The 23,474-nt window shown below is 37.7% G+C and overlaps 2 protein-coding genes across 2 annotated transcripts; one reads left to right on the top strand and one right to left on the bottom strand.

Annotated features, from left to right (window-relative positions):
• Positions 1 to 9,417: 9,417 nt before the first annotated feature.
• On the bottom strand, positions 9,418 to 11,872 carry LOC139190733 (uncharacterized). Its single transcript, XM_070811189.1, has 2 exons — positions 11,614 to 11,872; positions 9,418 to 10,574 (listed from the first exon to the last, which is right to left on the bottom strand). Exons 1-2 carry the CDS (start codon positions 11,729 to 11,731, stop codon positions 9,511 to 9,513), a joined length of 1,182 nt encoding a protein of 393 aa, XP_070667290.1. The 5' UTR covers positions 11,732 to 11,872; the 3' UTR covers positions 9,418 to 9,510.
• A 3,497-nt stretch (positions 11,873 to 15,369) lies between these two features.
• Positions 15,370 to 18,787, top strand: LOC103430656 (phosphatidylinositol 4-kinase gamma 5-like). The gene is made up of 2 exons (XM_008368807.4): positions 15,370 to 15,687; positions 16,168 to 18,787. Exon 2 carries the CDS (start codon positions 16,306 to 16,308, stop codon positions 18,370 to 18,372), a length of 2,067 nt encoding a protein of 688 aa, XP_008367029.2. The 5' UTR covers positions 15,370 to 15,687; positions 16,168 to 16,305; the 3' UTR covers positions 18,373 to 18,787.
• Positions 18,788 to 23,474: the final 4,687 nt, after the last annotated feature.

Genomic DNA, 23,474 nt, shown 5'->3' with positions numbered 1-23,474 from the left:
AACTATGTTAGTGACTAATTTAACAAAATATATTGTTTGACAAAAAAAAAAAACCTCATAGATGTGTTGCTTGGGAAAATATTTCTTTGAAAAGGAGGTGATTTTCACAAACTTTTTTTAACTTCTCACACTTTTTTTATTGTGATTGTTGAATTGAATAAATCAAAGAAAGTAACAGAAAACATTAAACAACAAGGTGTGAGAAGTAGTGGCTGATTCAAGATTTGAATCTTGGAGATCCTAGTGTTAAAGATCCAAATTTTTTAAATAGAAACAACGCCAAGCGCAAAAAAAATAAATTTCAGTTCATTCACTAAGGCATTTCGTTGAACACTTGGTGGGCTTATTGTCGTCAACCAAACCATATTGCGCAATGTCAACAGATATCGACATATGCTGAAGCAATCTGATTAGTGATATTGAGATAATTTATCGAGTATTATCGATGCAGTCTGTCGAGATATGTCTAGCAAGTATTACATCAAACACTTGGTAGGTACAAAATAGACTCGTACCAAATATTCTAAGAATTTAAAACATTCACATGTATATTTTTCGAACTTCATATGATCATAAGACTATCTTGATCCCAATGTGCATCCGACGAAAAGCTGAAAAATGTGTTTGTATCATTTTCCTTCTTAAAATGTGCTCAACTTAGGCTGACTGAGCTTGTGTTTGCCTACATATTGCTACATGACCTGAACAAAGCCTTGATCACACACAAGTTAGTAAGCCTAAACCGAGCCCACCGAGTTACGCATAATCATCACTAATCAGCCCATAACTTACTAGGTGGGCTTTAGACTTTGGTACATGTGTTAGCCACTAACACCTTGTGTATGGCCTACTTCTTTCTAATCAGCCCTTAACGATTCGTTTAGAAGTACTTTTAAAATTACTGAAAGTGGTTTTGGTAAAAATATTTTTGAAATTAATCCTTAGTAATCAAATGGACACTAGAAAAACACTTTAAATGCTTCCAGTAAGAAGCATATATCTAGTGCTTCTTCCAAAAAACATTTAAAATGCTTTTGGAATCCAAAATCAATTTCCCCAAAAACGTTTTTAGTCATTTAAAAGTACTTCCAAACGAGCCATAATTTAGAGTAGTTATATGTAAATCCAATTTATGTCATAAGTTAGCCTTTGAAAGAAAATAAATCTAGGTTACCTTGTCCTTATAGACTTAAGGCTCATTTGAAACTATTTTAAAAATGGCTGAAAACGTTTTTGTGAAAATGTTTTTGGAACCAATCTATAAGAGCTTCTTGTGAGAAGTATTTAAGTGCTTTTGGAACCCAAAAACATTTTTTTTTAAAACGGATTCAGTCATTTTAAAAGCTTTATTAGATTTGCTTCCTTACCACCTTTGTTTGTTGAGAATCATAGCAATCACCTTTGTTTGTTAAGTTTTAATTCGGTATAAGCTTGACTAAATTGGTTCCGAGTGGATGTTCCAACTAACGACGGTAGATTAGATTGTGACGTTTGTTTGGCCACCAAGATTGTGAGCTCTGCCATGATCGAATCAGATTCTCTTGAAGCGATTTCTTGTCTTCGTGGTTCTCTTGATAATGGCAGTTGGGAGGCTTACCCTTTCTTGGCAAGGGCTCTTAGGCTGAGTGAGTCTTTCCAGAACTGTCGATGGTCTTGGGTACCAAGATCAGCCAACTTGGCGGCGGATGCTCTCGCGTAGGCTGGTTTTACGGAGATGTGTAATTTTGTGTGGGTCGATAGGCCCCCATCTTCGTTAGTGTATGTCTTATGTAATGATGGCCTACCATATCCTCATTAGTGGTTTTTTGGTGGTGTTTGGGGTGACACTTTTACTTGGTTGAAGTGTCTGTTGGTCTCATCCCCTTTCACTGCTTTTATTCTTGGTTGGTCTTCCTTGGTGTTTGCCCTGGAATTGACTTTCTTGTATCTGTTTAGCTTCTTAGCCTTGGAATGTGAATTCCTAGCTTTCAAAAAAAAAAAAAAAGGTATGGGAATACTTGTAAATCAATATCTTGGGAACTATATTTGTTTAGCTAGCAGTAGCAATCAAACATGTACCTGCAGAATTCCTTAGGAGATTAAGGGCTGGTTTGATATTACTGTGCTTTGAAAAAAAAAATTGTTTCTGCTGTGCTGTGAAAATAAGCTCATTTTTGCTACTTCACATTTTCAATTTTTTTTCATAAAAAATTATGAAAATAAGTTGTTTTTAAGTGTTTACCAAACACATTTTTGAGCTCAGCCTTTTTTATTTCCATTTTCTATAAAAGCACCTCAATATCAAACCAGTACTAAGATTAATTATACCGAACTCATAAGTCAACATACTTCTGTAAACTAAAGTAAAAATGTGTGGAAACCTAGCTTACTCGTTTTGAGTCAATTCTGCATGATTAAATCTACTGTAATGTATATATTTTATCCTTTTAGAATGGAAAATTGGGTAACAGGTCAATAAGAACGCAATTTTAGCCTGATAACTTTTTTTCGTTGATGAAAAGGTCCCCAACAACACTGAAAGTACTTGTATATATGCTAATTTAGGGTCGTCCGTTTGGAAATGTTTCTCTCCGATGTGCTTCTCCTTACAAACACTTTGTAATAAGTACGTCAAATTTTTAATACAAATTCAAGTGATTTTGAGAGTTATACCGAAACGCTTTTCTTCGAACAACACTATTATAGTGAGAATATGCTATATCATTGAATGAGTCGGTCGCGATTAAACGATCGAGTTTGTAATTCATGAAAATCGAATTTAAAATTGTTTGATTATTACATGACCATAACCCTTCAATCATTTTTTAAAGGGCCACTTTGAATGCGGTTCCTAACTACCAATGTTCTTTGGCTGAAACCTTTGTGATTTTTAGTTTTTGACTGAAGTTAATAATGTATTTCCATGTAGTTTATTATATTTTTAAATTAAAAATGAAATTTGTAGTTATTTATATTAATGAGATTTTAAATAAAACTCATAATTTATGGGATTAAAAATATTAAAGATAAATTATACTCTCCAATATATTGTGTGTGTATATATATATATATATATATATATCTATATATATACATACATATATATATATATATATATATATATATATGGGTATGTTCATCAAAACTAACCAAAAAATTATTATACCAAAACATAGTACATTTTTCAAAAACCAAAAAAAAAAAGATATTAGGTTTAATAATATTATTAAATTTCTTCTATTAAACTTGACATGTATACATTCTCAGATCATGGAAATAGAATGTACCCATTTAAGTTTTAAAAAATGGATTAGAGAAAAGATTGAATGAATTTTATTTAAAAAATGGGTACATTTTATATTTTTAAAAAGGTACATTTTTCATATAACAAATTGATATATTTAAGAATGGGTACATATAAGAATAAAAAATTGAAATTTTTTTTTATAAAAATTTAATAGGTACAAATTTTATTTTTTATTTTGGAAATGTTTGAATTAAAAATTAATTAGGATTTTAATAAGGGTGTGAGTATTAAAACTCTAAATCAATTACTAATTTTTATTATAAAAATTATGTAACTTACATGTAATTCATTAATATATTAATACTATAAACGTTGATCAAAATATTAAAATTGATAAGATATTAATTAATGAACATTAAAATTAAAGACCTCATATTAATTTTCTCCTTTTTAAATCTCGATATGCAACACAAAGGTTGAGGCACTCTCGTCTGCATGGAGGTTGATCCACGTGAACAGTACACGATAACAAAGATGACGACCCAACACGGCCTAAAAGAACGGGCTCTGAACAACAAAACAAGCAGTAAAAGTCCCGGTTGTTTCGACAAATTGTTCTGCCCGTCTCTGACTCTGACCCTTAAAAATTCCAAATCCATGTGCGCTCAACGCCCACCGGAAACCCTATGTGCACCCTCGTAGACGGTGACACTGGCCAACCAATCAGACGGCGCCACTGGTTTGATGAAACAGGAGAATCTTTGGGTGTTACGTGGCAGGATGCAATTGACTGGGATTTTGTCCACTATATTTGTTTAGGAATTTGGATCGTCGCCGGATCATCTTTGTGAGGATCCTTGGAATCTGTGAATTATATCCGTTCATCGTATATCGTACGGTAAAAAATTATTTTAAATATTTTTATTTAAAATTAAACACAAATAATATCTGACAAAAACTGACTGCACGATATATGATGAACAGACACGAAATCAAAGATGATCCTTTTGGGTTGTTTAGGGTAGGGATACGCAAATCCAATGTATCCGGTCGGTGGGCAAACCGGTGTGGCTCTGCGATATGGCTTGTTTATGGGCATCCACTTTCATTAGTTTGTCCGCTATCTGATTAGCAATGGATAGATAAAATATGGCCCAACGAATGTGGACGAAAATGTTCTACGAATCAGAAGTATGGCAAGATATTATTATTTAACTTTTTAGCATTCATAGCTTCCAAATCCAAAATTAAATAATGGATATAATTTTCTTCAACCCCACGAAAGGTTTGTAGCACAATGTCCATTTCACATAAACAAAATACTGATTGATAGAAGAAAAAAAATCACATCATATCGAATCTCTTCTATCTATAAAATTTAGCATCTTCATCGAATATATAAACTCAGCAAATTCAATTGCATAAAACCAAATTAATAAGCAATTCTTGAAGTAATCAGATTTCATAATTCATCAATAGAATACAGTCACTTAAACATGCATTACTAATACTTGATGTGTTAAGCAATCTATTAGACATGAACTTGTGTCGATTCTAAACCGCTAATACTTAAAATTAATATGCATCCAATTAAATTAAGAATACATCCCTTTTTAAGTATCGAGAATACTTACAAAAACATTTTAGTGATTGGGTAGAATTGTTCAATACAACAAAATCGTAGTAGAAAACACCCTTAAAACGGTAGTAGAGAGCACGATGCCGTATAATATCACCACTTGTAATAAAAAATAGAAACAAAAAATAAAAAATTAGATGAAAATTGTACTAAAAAACATGCAGGTGGCAAGGATAATATCGACAAGTCGGATTTTAAAGTAATTATTAGTTTCGTTGTCACCATCACGTGTGTCGACTGCAGTCTTTGGGGATTTGGATTGATTGAGAAGGAGAGGAATTTTGTAGCGGAGCCCCATGTGCCGGCCCTACCTTTCTTAAACTTTTCAATTAATTAATTAATATTGTAATCGAGTCATACGGCTAATTCCTATGAGTGATAACTTAGTATTACGATTAAGTGATATTTGTTATAAATAGGCAAAATTTATAGAGAGATAACCTTTACTCGGTGAAGGAACGAAGCAGTTGCAGAGTAATATACCGACACAAGCTGTTGCAGAGGAAGTAATGTATATTATTGCTATTAGATATATTTCTCTTTTCTTTCTTCTTCTCATTCACTAATCTTTGCACAATTGAATTGCTCTATTTATAGAGCTACTTCAATGGAAAATTACAAAACATTACTATTTAGCTTATGAGTATATAGTACACATGTGATACTTTACTATACACATTACTATACACATGTGGGCAAACATACCCATCATTTACAACACTCCCCCTTGGATGCCCACATATCAACATCAGTTGCCTCATTAAAACCTTGCTTGGAAAAACCCTGTGGGAAAAAACCATAGCGAAGGAAAAAGAGTACAACTTTACCCGGATGGTGTTGAGCATGCTTAGGTTGCCTCGTTAAAACCTTGATAGGAAAAACCCAGTGGGAAAAATCCTAAGCGAAGGAAAAAGAGTACAACATGCATGTATCATGGATGCTCCCCCTGAATTGTATCTCCCCCTGATTCCGCATTTTTCAAATCTGTAAGCCGACGTAATCCGATTCCCTGTACCAACTTCTGAAATGTGCACTTTGGTAGAGATTTGGTGAACAAGTCTGCTAAATTTTCATTGGAACGGATTTGTCTGACTTCAAGAACTTTAGCCTTCTGAAGCTCATGTGCGCTGAAAAATCTTGGAGATATGTGTTTAGTCTTATCACCTTTGATAAATCCTTCCTTCATTTGGGCGACACAGGCTGCATTATCTTCATGGATGACAGTTGGAGTGTCTGTCTTTGAAGGTAGACCACATGAATTCCGGATGTGATGGATCATTGATCTTAACCAAGAACATTCACGACTTGCTTCATGTAAAGCAATTATTTCCGAATGATTGGAAGATGTTGCAACTAGCGTTTGCTTTGTTGATCGCCATGAAATTGCAGTATCTCCATTAGTGAACACATATCCATTTTGTGAGCGGGCTTTATGCGGATCGGAGAGAAAACCAGCATCTGCGTATCCAACAAGGATTTGTTCATTTGTGGGCTTGTCTGAGTAGAAGAGACCCATATCTGTTGTCCCACGAAGGTATCGTAGAACATCTTTGACTCCCTTCCAATGACGAATTGTTGGAGCAGAGCTGTACCTGGCTAACAAGTTAACTGAAAAAGCTATATCTGGTCTAGTACATTGTGCTAAATACAATAAAGCACCTATTGCGCTCAAATATGGTACTTCTGGACCAAGGACCAGTTCATCATCTTCTTTTGGACGAAATGGATCTTTCTTAATGTCCAAAGAACGAACGACCATTGGGGTGCTAAGTGGATAAGCCTTGTCCATGCCAAATCGCTTCAGTATTTTTTCAATGTAAGCTGATTGATGGACCAAAATTCCACTAACACAATGCTCGATCTGCAGGCCTAGACAATATTTGGTTTTCCCAAGGTCTTTCATTTCAAATTCGTTTTTCAGATATTCAGCAGTTTTGTTGAGCTCTTCGGGGGTTCCAACTAGGTTCATATCATCGACATACACTGCCACTATAGCAAATCCAGTATTTGATTTCTTAATGAACACACAAGGGCAGATGACATTGTTGGCATATCCTTCTTTAATCAAATACTCACTGAGACGATTATACCACATTCGCCCAGATTGTTTCAGCCCATATAGTGATCGCCTTAATTTGATTGAGAACATACCCCGTGGTTTGTTAGTTGCTTCAGGCAACTTAAGTCCTTCTGGGACTTTCATATATATGTCAGTATCTAATTCTCCATATAGATACGCGGTGATGACATCCATAAGTCGCATGTCAAGTTTTTCTGAAATCACCAAACTTATTAAGTAACGAAACGTAATTGCATCCATTACAGGAGAGTATGTCTCTTCATAATCAACTCCAGGTCTTTGTGAAAAACCTTGTGCAACGAGTCGTGCTTTATATCTTGCAATCTCGTTTTTCTCGTTGCGTTTCCTTGTGAATACCCATTTATAACCTACGGGGTTCACACCAGGCAGGGTTTGGACTACTGGTCCAAAAACACTTCGTCTTTCCAAGGATTTTAATTCTGCCTGGATTGCATCTTTCCACTTAGGCCAATCTTGTCTCTGTTTGCATTCATCAACAGAGCGGGGCTCAATATCATCACTTAATATGATTTCAGTGGCTATTGCAAATGCAAACATGTCATCGATGATTATTTCATTTCGATCCCACAATTCATTAGTACATGCATAATTTATGGATATTTCTTTGCTTTCATGTACTTCTGTCTCTTCAGGGACATGTGTCTCATCAAGGACATTTTCTTTTTCTGGAAGTACAGAGTCACGAATTGTGGATTTATCATTCAATTCCTTTTCTTGAATGATATCATTTGGGTTCAATTGGGCCCTCATCTTTCTCTTTCGAGGAGCTGAATCTTTTGAACCTGGGGGTCTACCACGCTTCAGGCGTGCACTGGATGAATCATTCGCTGCCACTTTATTTTGTCCAACAGGGACATCAATTCTTGCAGGTGCGTTTGCAGCCGGTATATATGACTGTGTCACTTTCGAAGCATCATTAAATGCATCTGGCATTTGATTAGCAATACCTTGAAGATGAACGATTCTTTTCACTTCGTTTTCACATTGAGTGCTTCTTGGATCAAAATGAGATAAGGTGGGAACAACCCATGTTAGCTCTTGTCGTTCTTCTGGAACGGTCTTTTCTCCCCCTAACGACGGGAAAATTGTCTCATCAAAATGACAATCAGCAAAACGAGCTGTAAACACATCACCAGTCAAAGGTTCCAAATATCTAATGATAGATGGTGAATCAAAACCCACATAAATTCCCAATCTGCGCTGAGGTCCCATTTTAGTTCGTTGTGGTGGTGCAATAGGCACATAAGCAGCACAACCAAAAACTCGTAAATGTGAAATATTTGGCTGATGTCCAAACACGAGTTGTATTGATGAGTATTGGTGGTTGGCTATGGGTCTCAATCTAACCAATGATGCAGCATGTAATATGGCATGTCCCCATGTAGAAACTGGCAATTTCGTTTTCATGAGCAGAGTGCGGGCTATTAATTGAAGCCGCTTGATAAATGCCTCTGCTAAACCATTTTGAGTATGGACATGAGGAACAGGGTGTTCAACATTAATGCCCAGTGCCATACAGTAATCATCAAAGGTTTGAGACGTAAATTCACCAGCGTTATCAAGTCGAATGGACTTAATGGGATGATCTGGGAACTGTGCTCGCAACTTAATTATCTGAGCAAGAAGTCTCGCAAAAGCTACATTTCGAGTAGACAATAGGCAAACATGTGACCATCGGGTAGATGCATCAACCAAAACCATAAAATATCGAAATGGTCCACAAGGTGGTTGAATAGGTCCACAAATATCCCCTTGAATTCTTTGCAAAAATGATGGGGATTCATCATCAACCTTTAGTTGTGATGGTCTAATTACCAACTTCCCTTGGGAACAAGCCTTGCAAGGATTATCATTCGGGACATTAATGTGTCTGCTCAGTAATGGATGTCCATTAGAGTTGGTAATGATTCTACGCATCATGGTGGATCCTGGATGACCTAGACGGTCATGCCAAAGCATGTAAACCTTTGAATCAATGAACTTCTGGTTCATGACAGTATATGCCTCAACTGTCTTTATGTATGTACAATACAATCCACTCGATAAACCATGCAACTTCTCCAATATACGCTTCTGGGTATCGTTGGAGGTAATGCATAAATATTCCACATTTTCTACACTTTTCGTTTCAAGGTGGTATCCATTTAAACGTATGTCTTTAAAACTCAACAAATTTCGAATGGACCGAGTAGCATATAATGCATTCTTTATAGACAATATTGTTCCATTTGGTAACATAATCTGGGCTTTTCCTGAGCCTTCAATTACATCTGATGGTCCTGATATTGTTGTTACCTTTACTTTTGCAAGTACCAAATTCGAGAAATACTTTCGGTCTCGAAGTATTGAATGCGTGGTTGCGCTATCTGCAAGACAAAAGTCTCCGCCATTGATCTTGTTTTGAGAATAACCATAATTTTTATCCATGATCTCTGAGTAAAGAAAAAGAAATTTATTCATACTGGAATACTACTTTTATTGAATTGAAAATGCGAGCATTAAACCACAGGTACAAATAACATGAGTACATTAAACATAAATAATTCAATCGGACCCATAAACTTCATTCCCTCTTTCATTAATAAAGTCTGTAGCATCCAGGTGGGTTGTGTTTAACTGTCCTGATAAATAGGTCACTGGATCAGGGGTTTCCATTGGTTTAGCCTGGTCAAGGAAATTGATCTCGACACCCTTCTCCTTGAAGGAGGCTTGATATAGTTCCACCAGATGCTTTGGGGTGCGACAAGTACGCGCCCAATGTCCGTTGCCACCACACCTATGGCAACCTCCTTCATGATTTCTAGGAGTGTTCACATGAGCTTTTCCTTTCTGGCGATTGGTATTTTTAAAGCTCGGGCCTGGATTATACCTTGGAACCTGGTTGTGAAACTGGACACCATGGTTCTTGCTTTTTCCTTTCCACCGACCTTGCTTGTGACCACGTCCTCGTTTGTAATTATTGCCACGGGAGGATATGGTATTTCTTTCAAGGGACGCAACATTCACTTCTGGGAACGGTGCTGATCCAGTAGGTCGGGAATTATGGTTTTTCATGAGAAGCTCATTGTTCTGTTCAGCCACCAAGAGCACAGATATCAGCTGGTTGTATTCAGTGAAGCCTCGCGCTCTATACTGTTGTTGCAGTACCATGTTAGAGGCGTGGAATGTGCTGAAAGTCTTTTCCAATAACATCTCCTCAGTGATAGTATCCCCACAGAGTTTCATCTGAGAGGTAATTCTGAACAACGCCGAATTGTACTCAGCCACTGATTTGAAATCCTGGATCCTTAGGTGAGTCCAGTCATAGCGAGCTTTTGGAAGAATCACCGTTGTCTGGTGATTGTATCTGCTTCTTAAGGCATTCCAAAGGGCTAACGGATCTTCAACCGTTAAGTACTCGCTCTTTAGTGCCTCATCAAGATGGCGACGAATAAAAATCATGGCCTTTGCTCGATCTTGAGAGGATGAACTGCTTTCTTCCTTGATGGTATCTCCAAGATTTGCTGCTTCCAGATGGATCTTGGTATCCAGTACCCATGTAAGGTAATTCTTTCCAGTAATGTCCAGGGCAGCAAAATCAAGCTTTGCCAAGTTTGCCATTTTCTTTTCTGAAAGAAAAATGAGGTGTGTAAGAACTTGCAGTAATATGTGTACTGGAGAAATATATTGTTAGAACTTCTGGTTCTTACAAAATTTTTTTTTTTGATCTTCAGGCCAAAATGATAAGTACTCGAAACTTCAGGCTCGAGATTTACACAATTAATGAGAAGGGCAATTGTACCGCACCATTCTCATCGAAATAAGTATAGGATGGGTGATTATCCCGCACTACTTTAAACAGCAGGAAAATTTAAATATGTAGAGCAAGGTGGACGATTATACCGCACCACCTAAAATTGCGATAAAATTTAAATATGCAAAGCAGGGTGGACGATTATACCGCACCACCTAAAATTGCAATAAAATTAAATATGCAAAGCAGGGTGGAAGATTATACCGCACCACCTAAAATTGCAATAAAATTAAATATGCAAAGCAGGGTGGACGATTATACCGCACCACCTAAAATTGCAATAAAATTAAATATGCAAAGCAGGATGGGTGATTATTTCACACCACCTAAAATTGCGATAAAATTAAATATGTAAAGCAGAGTGGGTGATTATTTCACACCACCTAAAATTGCGATAAAATTAAAGATGTAAAGCAGGGTGGGTGATTATTTCACACCACCTAAAATTGCGATAAAATTAAATAACGGGAAAATTTAAATATGCAGGATAGAGCGGGCGATTATACCGCTCCACTTAAAATTTGCAGTAAAATTAGATCTGCAGTCCAAGATAGGCGATAGAACCGCACAATCTTGGATTGCATAAATAATCAGTGGGTTAGTAGTCAATATCTACACCAAACAAGAAATCAAAGATATAAGTGACAGTTAGTTGGAGAACTAGAAGTAAACATGGTGCAAACAGTTCTTCGCGAGGGTATACCCAGCAATTGAGGGAGAGGAAGAAGAAGAACAGAAAAAACCTTAGAGGAAACATTTTTTTTTTTTTTTTTTCGGTGAAAGGAAATGAGAAAAAGATTAGAGAGTCGTGCTGATAACGTGTTATAAATAGGCAAAATTTATAGAGAGATAACCTTTACTCGGTGAAGGAACGAAGCAGTTGCAGAGTAATATACCGACACAAGCTGTTGCAGAGGAAGTAATGTATATTATTGCTATTAGATATATTTCTCTTTTCTTTCTTCTTCTCATTCACTAATCTTTGCACAATTGAATTGCTCTATTTATAGAGCTACTTCAATGGAAAATTACAAAACATTACTATTTAGCTTATGAGTATATAGTACACATGTGATACTTTACTATACACATTACTATACACATGTGGGCAAACATACCCATCATTTACAACAATATTTATTTTTATTTATAAATAAGAGGTTTTAGGTTTGATTTTTTTCAATGACGAATTTGAATCACATTATTATTAGCACATTATGAGGTTAAATCCACCATCTTTCCTTTTAGTATAAAAAATATCGTTTGTTCAAAAAAATTAAAAAAATTTAAAAAAATTGCTATGTGTGAAGTGTCGTATTTACTTTATTTAAATTTATAGTTTAATGTTGCTCTAATATCGCCGTCCTTGCTCTCCTCCAAAACCGAAAACGTAATTTAGAAATTTTTTTATATTAAAATCTTTGTCGTTATCCAGTTAACAAGATGATGAAATCGTGGATTCTATCCCATTCTGAAGATGATGTAAACTAAATAAAGTGATGACATGTTCATTTAATTCGAATTGAAGAAATTATGAATAGATAAGATCGACGTAGTACGAAGTTGAAAGATAAATCATTGAATAACCTAAAGTCTGGAATTTACAAGTATTTTTAAAGAAATCCCAAATTTTTTTATTTGATTAATTGATGAAAGATGATTACAACGAAGCAGTTAATGGCTTTAAATAAACGGAGTACAACTCCCTGAGAATAACTCAAAGCGAATAACGGAAGGTCTAATTTTTATTATAGAAATTAACACGTAGTTTGGAAGCCTAAACGGTTTCGGATTGCTAAAATCTATCTTATGTCACAACAAATTAGTGAGTTTGAACCGTGACATCTTTCTCTTTCTGAAGAAGTATGATAGGCCCAAATCAGAGCTCGGACACCAAATTTGTAAATTCTCGTCGTGTCTTTTTGTCTTCCAACGGTTTATTTCCTCTTCAATCTACTCGGCTATTTGTTCTACATCAAATATGTGAATGAATCATCACGAACTAAACAATTTTCCGTTAGTTGCTCGATATATCAATGAAAACAATGCTCATACTTATTTCATACTAATTCATTCGTTGTAAATAAATTCTAAAATATATTTGCATGCTTGTTAACTTTGAGGTCATATATCTCAATGAAGAATTTTCATACGAAACCAGGTTGGAACGTGTATAACTGGACGCATAAGCGTACAAATCAACACACACAAGTTCCATACATCTTTCGGAAACTGGTCCCAAATAGATACTTCATAGACTTCGAACACACATTCTGTCTTACAGATTCTTGCATGTTCAAGGCAGTTGATATGCAACTTGGAATTGAAAGATCAATTGCATTGCATGTCATGGAAATTTTTGCTTGAGAAGTTGAGAGGTTAACCAAAATGAGGGGACCTTTCCACAGCTTGAAACTGAAATCTGCTCATTTGCATGCAAAGTTTGATTCTCCATAAAGGAATCATAATTATCGGTCAATTTTTATTAAGTAGTAATTGACAAGGATTATGGAAGAATGTATTAAAATGGAATAGTGTTCGACTTTATCTTCCCATTGATCTTTTTTTTTATTTTTTTGGTGAAACGATAGCTATTTTATTAGCGTCTTAAGAAAAAGTACAAAGTTCAAATGGGGCAAATTCGATTAAATTTGAAGGATCTTCAAACAAAAAGGGTAGTGCTATACGCATTCATTTTTACTTCTCGCACACAACTGTCAAATTTCGGCCTCCGATCGGGTAACACTATCCAACAAAAAACAAGGCCAACTTGGGCAATCTACTAGCCACCATATTGGCGAATCTTTGAGTGTGACAAGCATGAGAACACATTTAGCACTTCAAAACGAAAATATGTTATCCGTAATATTCAAAAGATAAAATTTATTTGAACTTAATCAGGTTTGTTTGATCAATGTTTCCCGCTCCAAAAACTAAAGTTGCTCGAAGCATACATCGGCACAACGGGCTTAAAAATATCTAGATTGGATTCAATTATTATTTTTAGGGTTTGTATGGTATTTTATTTCTTCATTTCTTTCGATTTATACCAATCTTAGCAAAAAAAAAAAAAACCTAATTACTTCCTTCTGAAATTTGCTTCATACTCGATTTATAGAGTAATTTTATTGGGTAATTTTATGGAGATCATCTATCAAACCACAATAAACCATATGATGTGGTTATTGAGATTCAAATTAAGTGTTTAAAAACTCACTTCTTCCCTATTGATAACAAGTAACATGTTTACAATTTTGTTCTAAAAAATTATTTTACTGCATTACCCATCTGTAAATACACTATTGATCCGAAAATGAGACAGTAGTGCGATCCACAGACTCATTTTTACTTTTCACACCTCTTTCAATTTTCAACCGTCAATTCAAATGAATTAAAAGAGATCAACGAATAAAAATTAACAAAATGTAAAAGAAATCCACAAATTCTCTTTCCAATGAAAAGAAGAAATCCAATAAATTCTCTGAGACCATCTCCAACCGAAGAGTCCAAAGGCTCGAAAATAGGCCGAAAATCGTCTCCAACCAAGGGCTAGGTCAAAGGGCTTGTGGGCTCCACTGGACAAAAAAGGGCCAAAGGGCCAACCGGGATTCCCAAATGAGCCAACCGGCTTGGGGCGGGGGCACATGTGACGTTATGATGACATCATATTTGATTTTTTATTTTTTATTTTACATTAAGTAACATTAAACAATATTAAACAACACTAAATAACATTAAGTAACATTAAACAACATTTTTTTAACAACATTTTTAAAGAGAACTATTATTAGCACTCTAAAAATTTCATTCTACGCTCCTCATAAATGTAATTTTCTTTATAATTATAGAAAATTTGGAATGCAAAACGAGATTTTTGGAATGCGAATAACAATTTTCTTTTTAAAAACATTTAACAACATGAAAATTATTGACAATCCATAACATAAAATTATTGAGGTAATTTAATTTAAGTAATCATAGTATTTCAATTAAAATAATAAATTATGTTTGATCATATAAAATTTTAACCCTCGGTTGAAAATGATTTTTTTATGATAGGATTATACTTAACCTGGCTCTCGGTTGGACGATTGGAGATGGTCTGAATCCCTTGAAACCGTACGATCAGTCCACCGAAAAGCAACACATGTACTATCATACCCGGCCCCACAAGTTACCCAGATTCCGCAGCAGTAAAATTTGCCACTCCCACTCTCCAGGGGCAGCGGTGGCGTGCATTTTCCAGGGTCAATTTCGTCATACAAACATCAAACCCAGCTTTTGACCCATCCGTGGGCTCGAGAGATTCGTCCATCAGACCGGCATAGAAACTGTAAAAAAAAAAAAAAAATTAAAAAGCGACGGTGAGAAATGCCATGTCATCACCCAGTCCCTTATCTCCACGTCACCACACCGTGGACCAATTTCATCACACGGTCCAAGATGGCCAAGAGTCCACCGATCCAGCGGCCCAAATTACGTGTTCTAGAGTATTCGAATCAGATACACAGAAGCAAGAGAGAGAAAGAGAGAAAGAGAGAGAGGAGAGAGAGGGTGAGGTCAGATTTTAACCAGGGTTAGTTTGATTAACCGGGCTTTACGCGCTGAGTTAAAGATCGTAGCGTGGTCTGGGCGGAGACTGGTGTGAGAGAGAGAAGGCAAAGATTAGTTACAGACTCAGAGAGCAAGAAGAAGAAGGACGGCGACGCAGGAAAACCGGCGAGGGTTTTTGTGAGTCGACTCGGACGATTCTCCCCCTTCCTCCCCTAAACCATTCGCATCTCGCGCGGTCCGTTAAGCCTCCGTTATTCTCAGTCAAATTTCAAGGAGGCGCGCGCCAAGGATTCCGTCTTGTTGTTTTAGCGGCCGTTCTCGTTTCGTCGTTTCGGAGCGTTTTGGTGGATAGCTCTTCCAGATCTTGCATTCTGGTGAGTCGCCGCCTCTGATTGCGATGTTTCCCACCTCAATAATGTCCAGATTTTGTTCTTCATTGTCATTTGCGATTCAATGTTATCATTTTATCGTTAATTTTGCGTTGTCGTTGATATTCTCCTTGTAGATCGAGTCGAATCAATGCTAGGGTTCTGTAATTTTGATTTGGGGACGGAGAATCGGAATTTTATAGGATTTGGTTTCAGTTTCAGTGATTCGGATTTAAAAAGTGTTCCGTATCGAATTTAATCGATTTGTTTTAAGAATATTTGGGTTTTGAGAAACTGTAAAGTGCATTAATCTCAAATTTGTGCTTTTGGTGCTATTGGATGCTTGGAGCATTAAATCAATGAATTAGTGTAAAGTTCAATTGATTAAGTGAACTGATTTCTGTATTTGACCCACTCTTTGTTCTAAGGTCTCTTTTCTATGGAAAAATAATGAATTTAACATCCGGCTGTTACGTTTCGATGCAGAATCTTTATCTTTTGGTAGAGGATGGCAGTGGCTTCTCACTCAATGTAGCATTGAGCTCCAGCATTAACTTTTCGGTCTCCTGTTCGTTAGGTGATTTTGCTCACGGAATCTTGGTGGGTTTTGGAAGTCCTTCTCTTATGATCGTTTTGGAATCGAATTTTCTACTCATTCCATCATTGGCTGCTTTGGAACTTGGCAACGTTCGGGAAGGGGAGAAGATCTCTTCTACTGCCGCCTCTCTTGCCGGCCTCCTAACTGTCACTTCCATTTGCTTTATGTCTCGGAAGCTGGACAGCCCAGTACAGACCCAGATGGCAGTGGCACTATTTAGCAATCCGCTCAGTGGGGAGTACCATGGAAGCAACAGAATGGAAAGGAAGCAGCACACTGGTTGGAGGCGCGTTTTTGTGCAAACTGAAAGTGGATGTGTCTTGGGGATGGATTTGGATCGCAGTGATAATGTCCATACTGTGAAGAGAAGATTGCAGATTGCTCTCAATGTCCCAACTGATGGAAGCTCGTTGACATTTGGGGATGTGGTGTTGAAGAACGATCTGAGTGCAGTTAGGAATGACTCCCCTCTTCTTCTCACAAGGAACCTTATGCATAGAAGTTCATCAACTCCATGTCTCTCGCCTACTGGAAAGGATCTGCAGCAGAGAGATCGGAGTGGTCCTATAGAGATATTAGGGAACTCGGTTCGGTTTACTAGGACAAGACCAGTGGTCAAGGATATGGTGAAGGCCATCAAGATGGGGGTTGATCCAATTCCTGTTCATAGTGGGCTTGGAGGTGCATACTATTTCAGGAACAGCAGAGGTGAGTGTGTTTCAATAGTGAAGCCAACTGATGAAGAACCTTTTGCGCCTAATAACCCAAAAGGTTTTGTCGGTAAAGCTCTTGGGCAACCAGGTTTGAAGCGCTCGGTGCGAGTTGGGGAGACTGGATTCCGAGAAGTCGCAGCTTTCCTGCTTGACAAAGATCACTTTGCCAATGTGCCTCCCACTGCCTTGGTGAAGATCACTCACTCTATCTTTAACATAAACGATGGGGTGAACGGGAACAAGACTCCCCAGAAGAAGCTGGTTAGCAAGATTGCATCTTGCCAACAATTCATACAACATGATTTTGATGCCAGTGATCATGGGACATCCAGCTTCCCCGTAACTTCTGTGCATCGTATAGGGATATTAGACATTAGGATTCTTAACACTGACAGGCATGCAGGGAACCTTTTAGTTAGGAAACTGGACGGTGTCGGGATGTTTGGTCAAGTGGAGCTCATTCCAATTGACCATGGCCTTTGTTTGCCAGAAACTTTGGAGGACCCCTACTTTGAGTGGATTCATTGGCCTCAGGCTTCTATTCCATTCTCAGATGATGAGCTTGAGTACATAGAAAAGCTTGATCCGCTTGAGGATTGTGAGATGCTGCGAAGGGAGCTTCCCATGATTCGAGAGGCTTGTCTCAGGGTTTTGATTCTTTGCACCATTTTCCTGAAGGAGTCTGCTGCATATGGTCTCTGTCTTGCTGAAATAGGTGAGATGATGACTAGGGAATTTCGCAGTGGCGAGGAGGAACCTAGTGAACTGGAGGTAATTTGTATGGAGGCAAGGACGATGTTAGCAGAGAGGGTGGAGGTGCTGTCCCCCAAGGCTGATTCGGGAGATCAGGAGTTCCTATTTGACATAGATTGTGAGGAAGCAGAGGAAGACTGCACCTTGAAATCTGCAGCAGATGATTATCTGACCAGGGCATCATCTTTTCCATTTGCAAATGGGAGTGGGCATGGCCGCTCGCTTCTCTCTAAACTTGAAGAAAGCATCGAGGAGGAAGAGGACAGTGAAGTGGAAGAGCAAGGGGCATTAGCAACTCTGCCAACTCTGGAAAAGGTCCCAAGCGTTTCAAAGCTTTCTATGTCACTGAAGAACACAGTTTTGGTGGGAGAGAAGAACCACCTGAAGCATATGGGTTCCAAACCAGGAAACGGATACATGGTGAATACATCATCGGGGCACAGGAGTGCAAACGAGCAGCTTCCTGCAAGCATGTGCTTTGTGAAGCTGGCTGACATGAGCGAGGATGCCTGGACCTTGTTTCTGGAGAAGTTTCAAGATATGCTGTACCCGGCATTTGCCAAACGCAAATCTGCTACCCTAGGTCAGAGGCAGAGACAGAGGCTTGGCACGTCGTGCCAGTTTTGAGACTGAGACAGCAAACGCTTGCTGCGGTCTATATGATAAGAGGCAACTGAAGACGAAGCGTAATAAAGATTAGTAGGGTTTGGGGGTGGTGGGAGTGGAAGGATATGTTGGGGGTTTTGTTGAGATTAGATTTGGCATTTGGGTTTATATGGATTTTCCCCCGCGGAAGTTGGAAGGCGTTTGTAGTGACGAGTGAATGTAGGAGGAAAACTGCCGCCGTAAATATTCTTGGGCAATCAGCTGAGCGAGATGAGCTGAGAGTAGAATTGGATGTATTTCTTTGTATTTTTTGTTTCCATTTTTTTTTCTTTTTAATTTCGTTTTCTTTCGCTCCTTGATGGAGTTGTCGGATAAATAATTTGTAGAATGAAATCAAGAAAAGGAAGGATTATGTAAATTCGGGCCTTGTTTCAAATTACGTGTTTTCATTTCCCCTTTAAGTAGAAAGTTAGTGTTTTTATGCTTCTGGTCTCGACGTCTCGTAACTCTAATCCCCCTAGAAACAACTGAAATTGGATAAAGAAAACTAACACCGGTCCAACTCATTGCTACTTGTCGAAGCGACTCTCTTTGTTCCACTCCTTTCAAATGACGTCCCTATTTGTTGCAAAATATCCACCGATTAATATACTGAATTTTTGGTGTGCATTATTTGTCTCAATTTTAGGCATTAAACTATGCACCCAACTTTATATAATTAATTAGGTTAAATCTCAATTTACTACTCTCAAGTTTCGTGATTTTCAAACTTATAGTATATGAAGATTTTTTTTGTCCCAGAGTCATACCTAAAGTGTTAATTTTGGGACAATCTCCTACATCCGTTAGTCAGACTGTTAAGTTTCACGTTAACTGATGACGTGACGTCTATGTGGACAATGATTAAGCACCACGTGTCATTCAAAAATAGTTAAAATATTAAAACAATTAATTAAATAAAAGTATTTAAAAAAAAACCCTTCGTCTTCCCCACACTGACACTTTTTCATCCCTTCCACCCCTCCATCCCTTCTACCCCCTTCGTCTTCTCCAACCGAGCACCCCCTTCTCTCATACCCCATCACCCACCCCTTGCCTACCCGAGCCACCCTTTCTCCGATCCACTCCTCCCAACTCAAATGCTAGAAAACCCTAATTCAAAATTTACAGGCAAAATCCATTGTCTTCTACCAGTTAAAAGAACAAATTTAACAATCAAAACCCCAAAATTTGAGCACAAATCAGATAAAAAAAAGCCACCATCTGCAAGCTTCAACCTTTAAAACCCATCCATATCTTTCATTTTCTCACTCATATTTTCTCAACAGCCAAACAGGGTATGAAGAAGAAGAACCCAGCTCCTAGATTGCAGAGGAAAGCAAGAAAGAATGATCTGGGCACGAACGTCGTCCTACAAAGCGGGCACGTCTTCTGATCGTGGTCCATCCACAGGAAATTAGCTATGCCAACAAAGGAGAATCTGGAGACGCAGCTGTGGTGGTTACTGGGAAAGATGCAAAGGAAGCCAAATACAAGCCATTGACTTCCTTTGCGAAATCGAAGCTTCCCAGTGATGTTTTACAGTGCTGTCAGAATTTCAGGAGTCCTTCTCCGATTCAATCCCAGGCCTGGCCATTCTTATTGGACAGTCGCGATTTTATTGGGATTGCGAAAACTGGGTCAGGCAAGACTTTGGCTTATGTAATACTGGCTATAATGCAGGTTTTGAACAAGAGGAAGGGAATTAGGGATTTGGGGTTTGCCATCAGAGCACGAAACAAAAACACCCACTCATTATTTTTGGGAATTTCCGCGGGTCGTAAAGTTGAGGCTGTTGAAAGGTCGATGGTTGCTGAAGCTCGGGTCTTGAAGATCAACCACTTCGACGCGACATAGGTGACATAGAGGGTGATGGCGTCGGCCTTGCAGGTGATGGTGGCAGGGAACTGCTCGCAAGCCATGAAGGGGTGGAGCCGTGGAGTTGGAGGGGTGTTGGGTGAGGAAGACGAAGAGGGTTATGGGTTTTTTATTTTTATTTATTTTTTTTAAATACTTATTTTTTAAATTAATTATTTTAAGGGTAAATTATAAGGAAAACTAATGAAAAGTGCTTGAAAACTTTGAGTTTTAATGATAAGGACAAAATAAAGGGTAAAGTGAATAGTACAAGATTGACTTTTTAGTGTAAAAATGTGGTTTTTCGTTAAAGTGAACAGTACCGGATGCTTTTCGTTAAAGTTCCCTAAATTATATTGTACCAGTTAGGTTTGAGATCTATGACAACCTTATACAATATCTTTAAAATATTTCACTTTCATACCTCAAGTACTATTTTATTTCAATATAATACATCTGTCATATTTTCTATCCATTGATCCGTTATAAGCTAACGTAGTTACTATATTTGTGTCACGTGGTTGCTAAATTTATGGCACGTGGCAATTCTTTTTTATAGATTAAAATATTATAATAATTTATCCTATTAAAATAATTTAAAAAAAAAACTAAAAACCCATTCCTCCCGACCATCTCCCTCTCCTCTGCTCTCTTCACCTCCCCTCCCATCCAAAACCCACCCCACACCCACCTCCCCCGCAACCCCCACCCGTTTCTTCCACTCTCTTCACCTCCCCCAACCGATCCCTTCCTCTTCCCTTCCACTTTCTTTCTCCTTCTCCGATCTTTCCATTTCTCTCTCTGCACTCATTTTTTGCCCCCAATTTCAAAAAACCAACAAGCAATTTTTTTTCATAAACACAAATCATGGTGGATGGGGTTGGAAATTGAAACATGGAGGGAGCTGAAGAGACCAACGCAGCAGGCCCAACCTCAGCCACCTCTCATTCCTCCAAATTATTCTACGCGGCCATCAGATCAGAAACCAGCGACCCATTTGAGGAGGGTTCGCCCTTGGCGAACTTCTCCACCACCTGAGTTAGCGTCGCAACTTCGCTAAAAAATATATATAAAATGTTGACGTGGTTTAACCGTGATCGCATAAACAACAGGTCATAAAAATTGGGAGGACAGAGAATCTGCCTTCGAAAGCAAAACGTGATAAGTACCAGCACCACATGGAGAAAGGTCCCACGACACGAAAGCCATCACTTGGATAGTACACGTTTTTTGTATTTTGAGTTTCTACCCTCCGGCAGCGGATTGTTTTGCCTGCTTTTTTTCAGGGTATTTTGTTGTACGCTTCCATGCACTGTATTATTGATCCCTGATGAAACCGTGATATGGTATCGGAGCAGGCTTATTTTTCCAGCACGATTGAACTCGTATTGAAATTATGGATCGAAAACCCTAAAGTCCTGAGTTTAGACAATGAATTTGAAAACCCAACGTCATGAGTTTGGACACTTGAATCTAATCCCTGACACTGAAATCAAATTAAAAAAAAAAAAATGGATTGCTGATGCGGAGTTGCTTTACGCGTGGGCGATCAAGGAGTTGTTTCACGTGATGACGAGTACTGAAGATGTAAAGTCCTACGTAAGAAACTTGATTGTATTACTCACTATTTATATTGAATTGTATTGAGATTTTTTAGTACTATATTGATATTGATTAGTAGTGATTGACTCGACTGTCTGTAACGCTACAGATTAAAGGCCAAGTGGGCAACTTTTATTTTATGCCTAACTTAGCGGTGGGGTTTCATTGCTTTCACTACGAGTAAAGGTTCATGGTTGCTGGACTTCATCTTGAAAGAATATAGATATTGAAATATGGGTGAAGGGTTTTCAACTAACAATCTGTGAGGGCGGTCAAAGGGCTTCCCATATGAGCTGATGATGAGAATTGTTGTTTACTTAATCAGAGCAGACCCCACATGAATGGATATTATTAATGTATAATTAATAGATAGATTAATCAACTGATAATTAGTATAATTGGTCGACGGAGACTGCAATGAAAAGGAATGGAATTCGAGTTGTTGTTTATTACTATATTTGCCACTCGATTTACGATAACTAGGGTTTATGATGCAGCAAGACAAAATGATGCCATTAACAAGTGAACGGAGACAGACAAAACATGGGACTCGGACTTGTCTCGTTGCATACTAGTTATGCAGTACGTACACTTAATGAATTTTATGGGGTTACTCACGAGAGAAATTTGTCCACACTTAGGATACCAACGTGATTAGTTTGCGTTCCACCTCTGTGACATGCAGTGGAGGATATATATTGTGACCAAGGTGGTTCTAGGATTACTCGAAGTTTGAAAAATATACACGTGAAGGTCTTCTGAGGATCTTTCGAATGTTTGATGTGAGTTCCTTTTATGTCATAAAGTGTTTAATGTAATATCTGCCATGTATATTTTGGCAGCACTTGACAAGTTACATCGAGAGCACTCAACAAGTTCTCTCGATAGCACTCATCAGATTGCTTCAACATATGTCAACATATGTTAACATGTGCACAGTATTTCGCTTAATGACAACAAGCCCGTATATTGTTTGACGAAATGCCTAGTGAATAAAAAACAATTTTTTTGCGCGCTTGTTGTGTATTAAAAAATTTAGACGTTTAACACTAGACCCCCAATATTCAAATCTTAAATTCGCCATTGATTACATGACACCCCAACTCCCAAGTGCATAAAAGTTCTTCTCGTCGTTAACGATTCGACTGCTTATCTTTTTGTCAATGCAATGTTAGTCATCTGGAGCAGTTTTTCTTATTTTTCAATCAGAAGGCTTTAATTGTTGCAGATGTGTTCATTGTGTTATGTTGAAGAAATTGTCATGGGAGCCTGGAAAGCAGATTTTCAACACTAGCACGGTAGGGGGAACCCATAAGTAGTGCTTGGATTGGCTGGTTAGTGTAAGGATCAATTATATTGAGCCTTTTACTGTATTGATTGATACTTAATTATCTTTTTTTGGGTCAATTTTGTTATTGATACTTATCATATCGCTGGTTTTCGCTATTTATGTTAGTCGAACTTGAGACATTCCATTTACAAATCGAGATGAACACCAGTTAAAAACGAAATATTAGTAAGAACATTATTACAAAGAGATAATCAACCTAGAAGCAACAGAGTTGCGCCATCACAATTGACCGATCACAACTAATTATCAACTTCATAAGAAATGTGTATCCTCA

Source organism: Malus domestica, chromosome 13 (assembly GCF_042453785.1).
Source record: "Malus domestica chromosome 13, GDT2T_hap1".
Taxonomy (NCBI): Eukaryota; Viridiplantae; Streptophyta; class Magnoliopsida; order Rosales; family Rosaceae; genus Malus; species Malus domestica.
The sequence above is the reverse complement of the archived record's forward strand: the minus strand, read 5'-3'. Positions and strand labels throughout refer to the sequence as shown.

What these genes read in the sequence shown, in the direction of transcription:
- LOC139190733 (XM_070811189.1), bottom strand. Translation starts at nt 11,731, where the DNA reads ATGAGAAGAAGAAAGAAAAGAGAAATATATCTAATAGCAATAATATAC. An exon ending in CGTTCCTTCACCGAGTAAAG is followed by an intron (nt 10,575 to 11,613) that starts GTTATCTCTCTA and finishes TTTTTCTTTCAG; the next exon opens with AAAAGAAAATGGCAAACTTG.
- LOC103430656 (XM_008368807.4), top strand. Translation starts at nt 16,306, where the DNA reads ATGATCGTTTTGGAATCGAATTTTCTACTCATTCCATCATTGGCTGCT.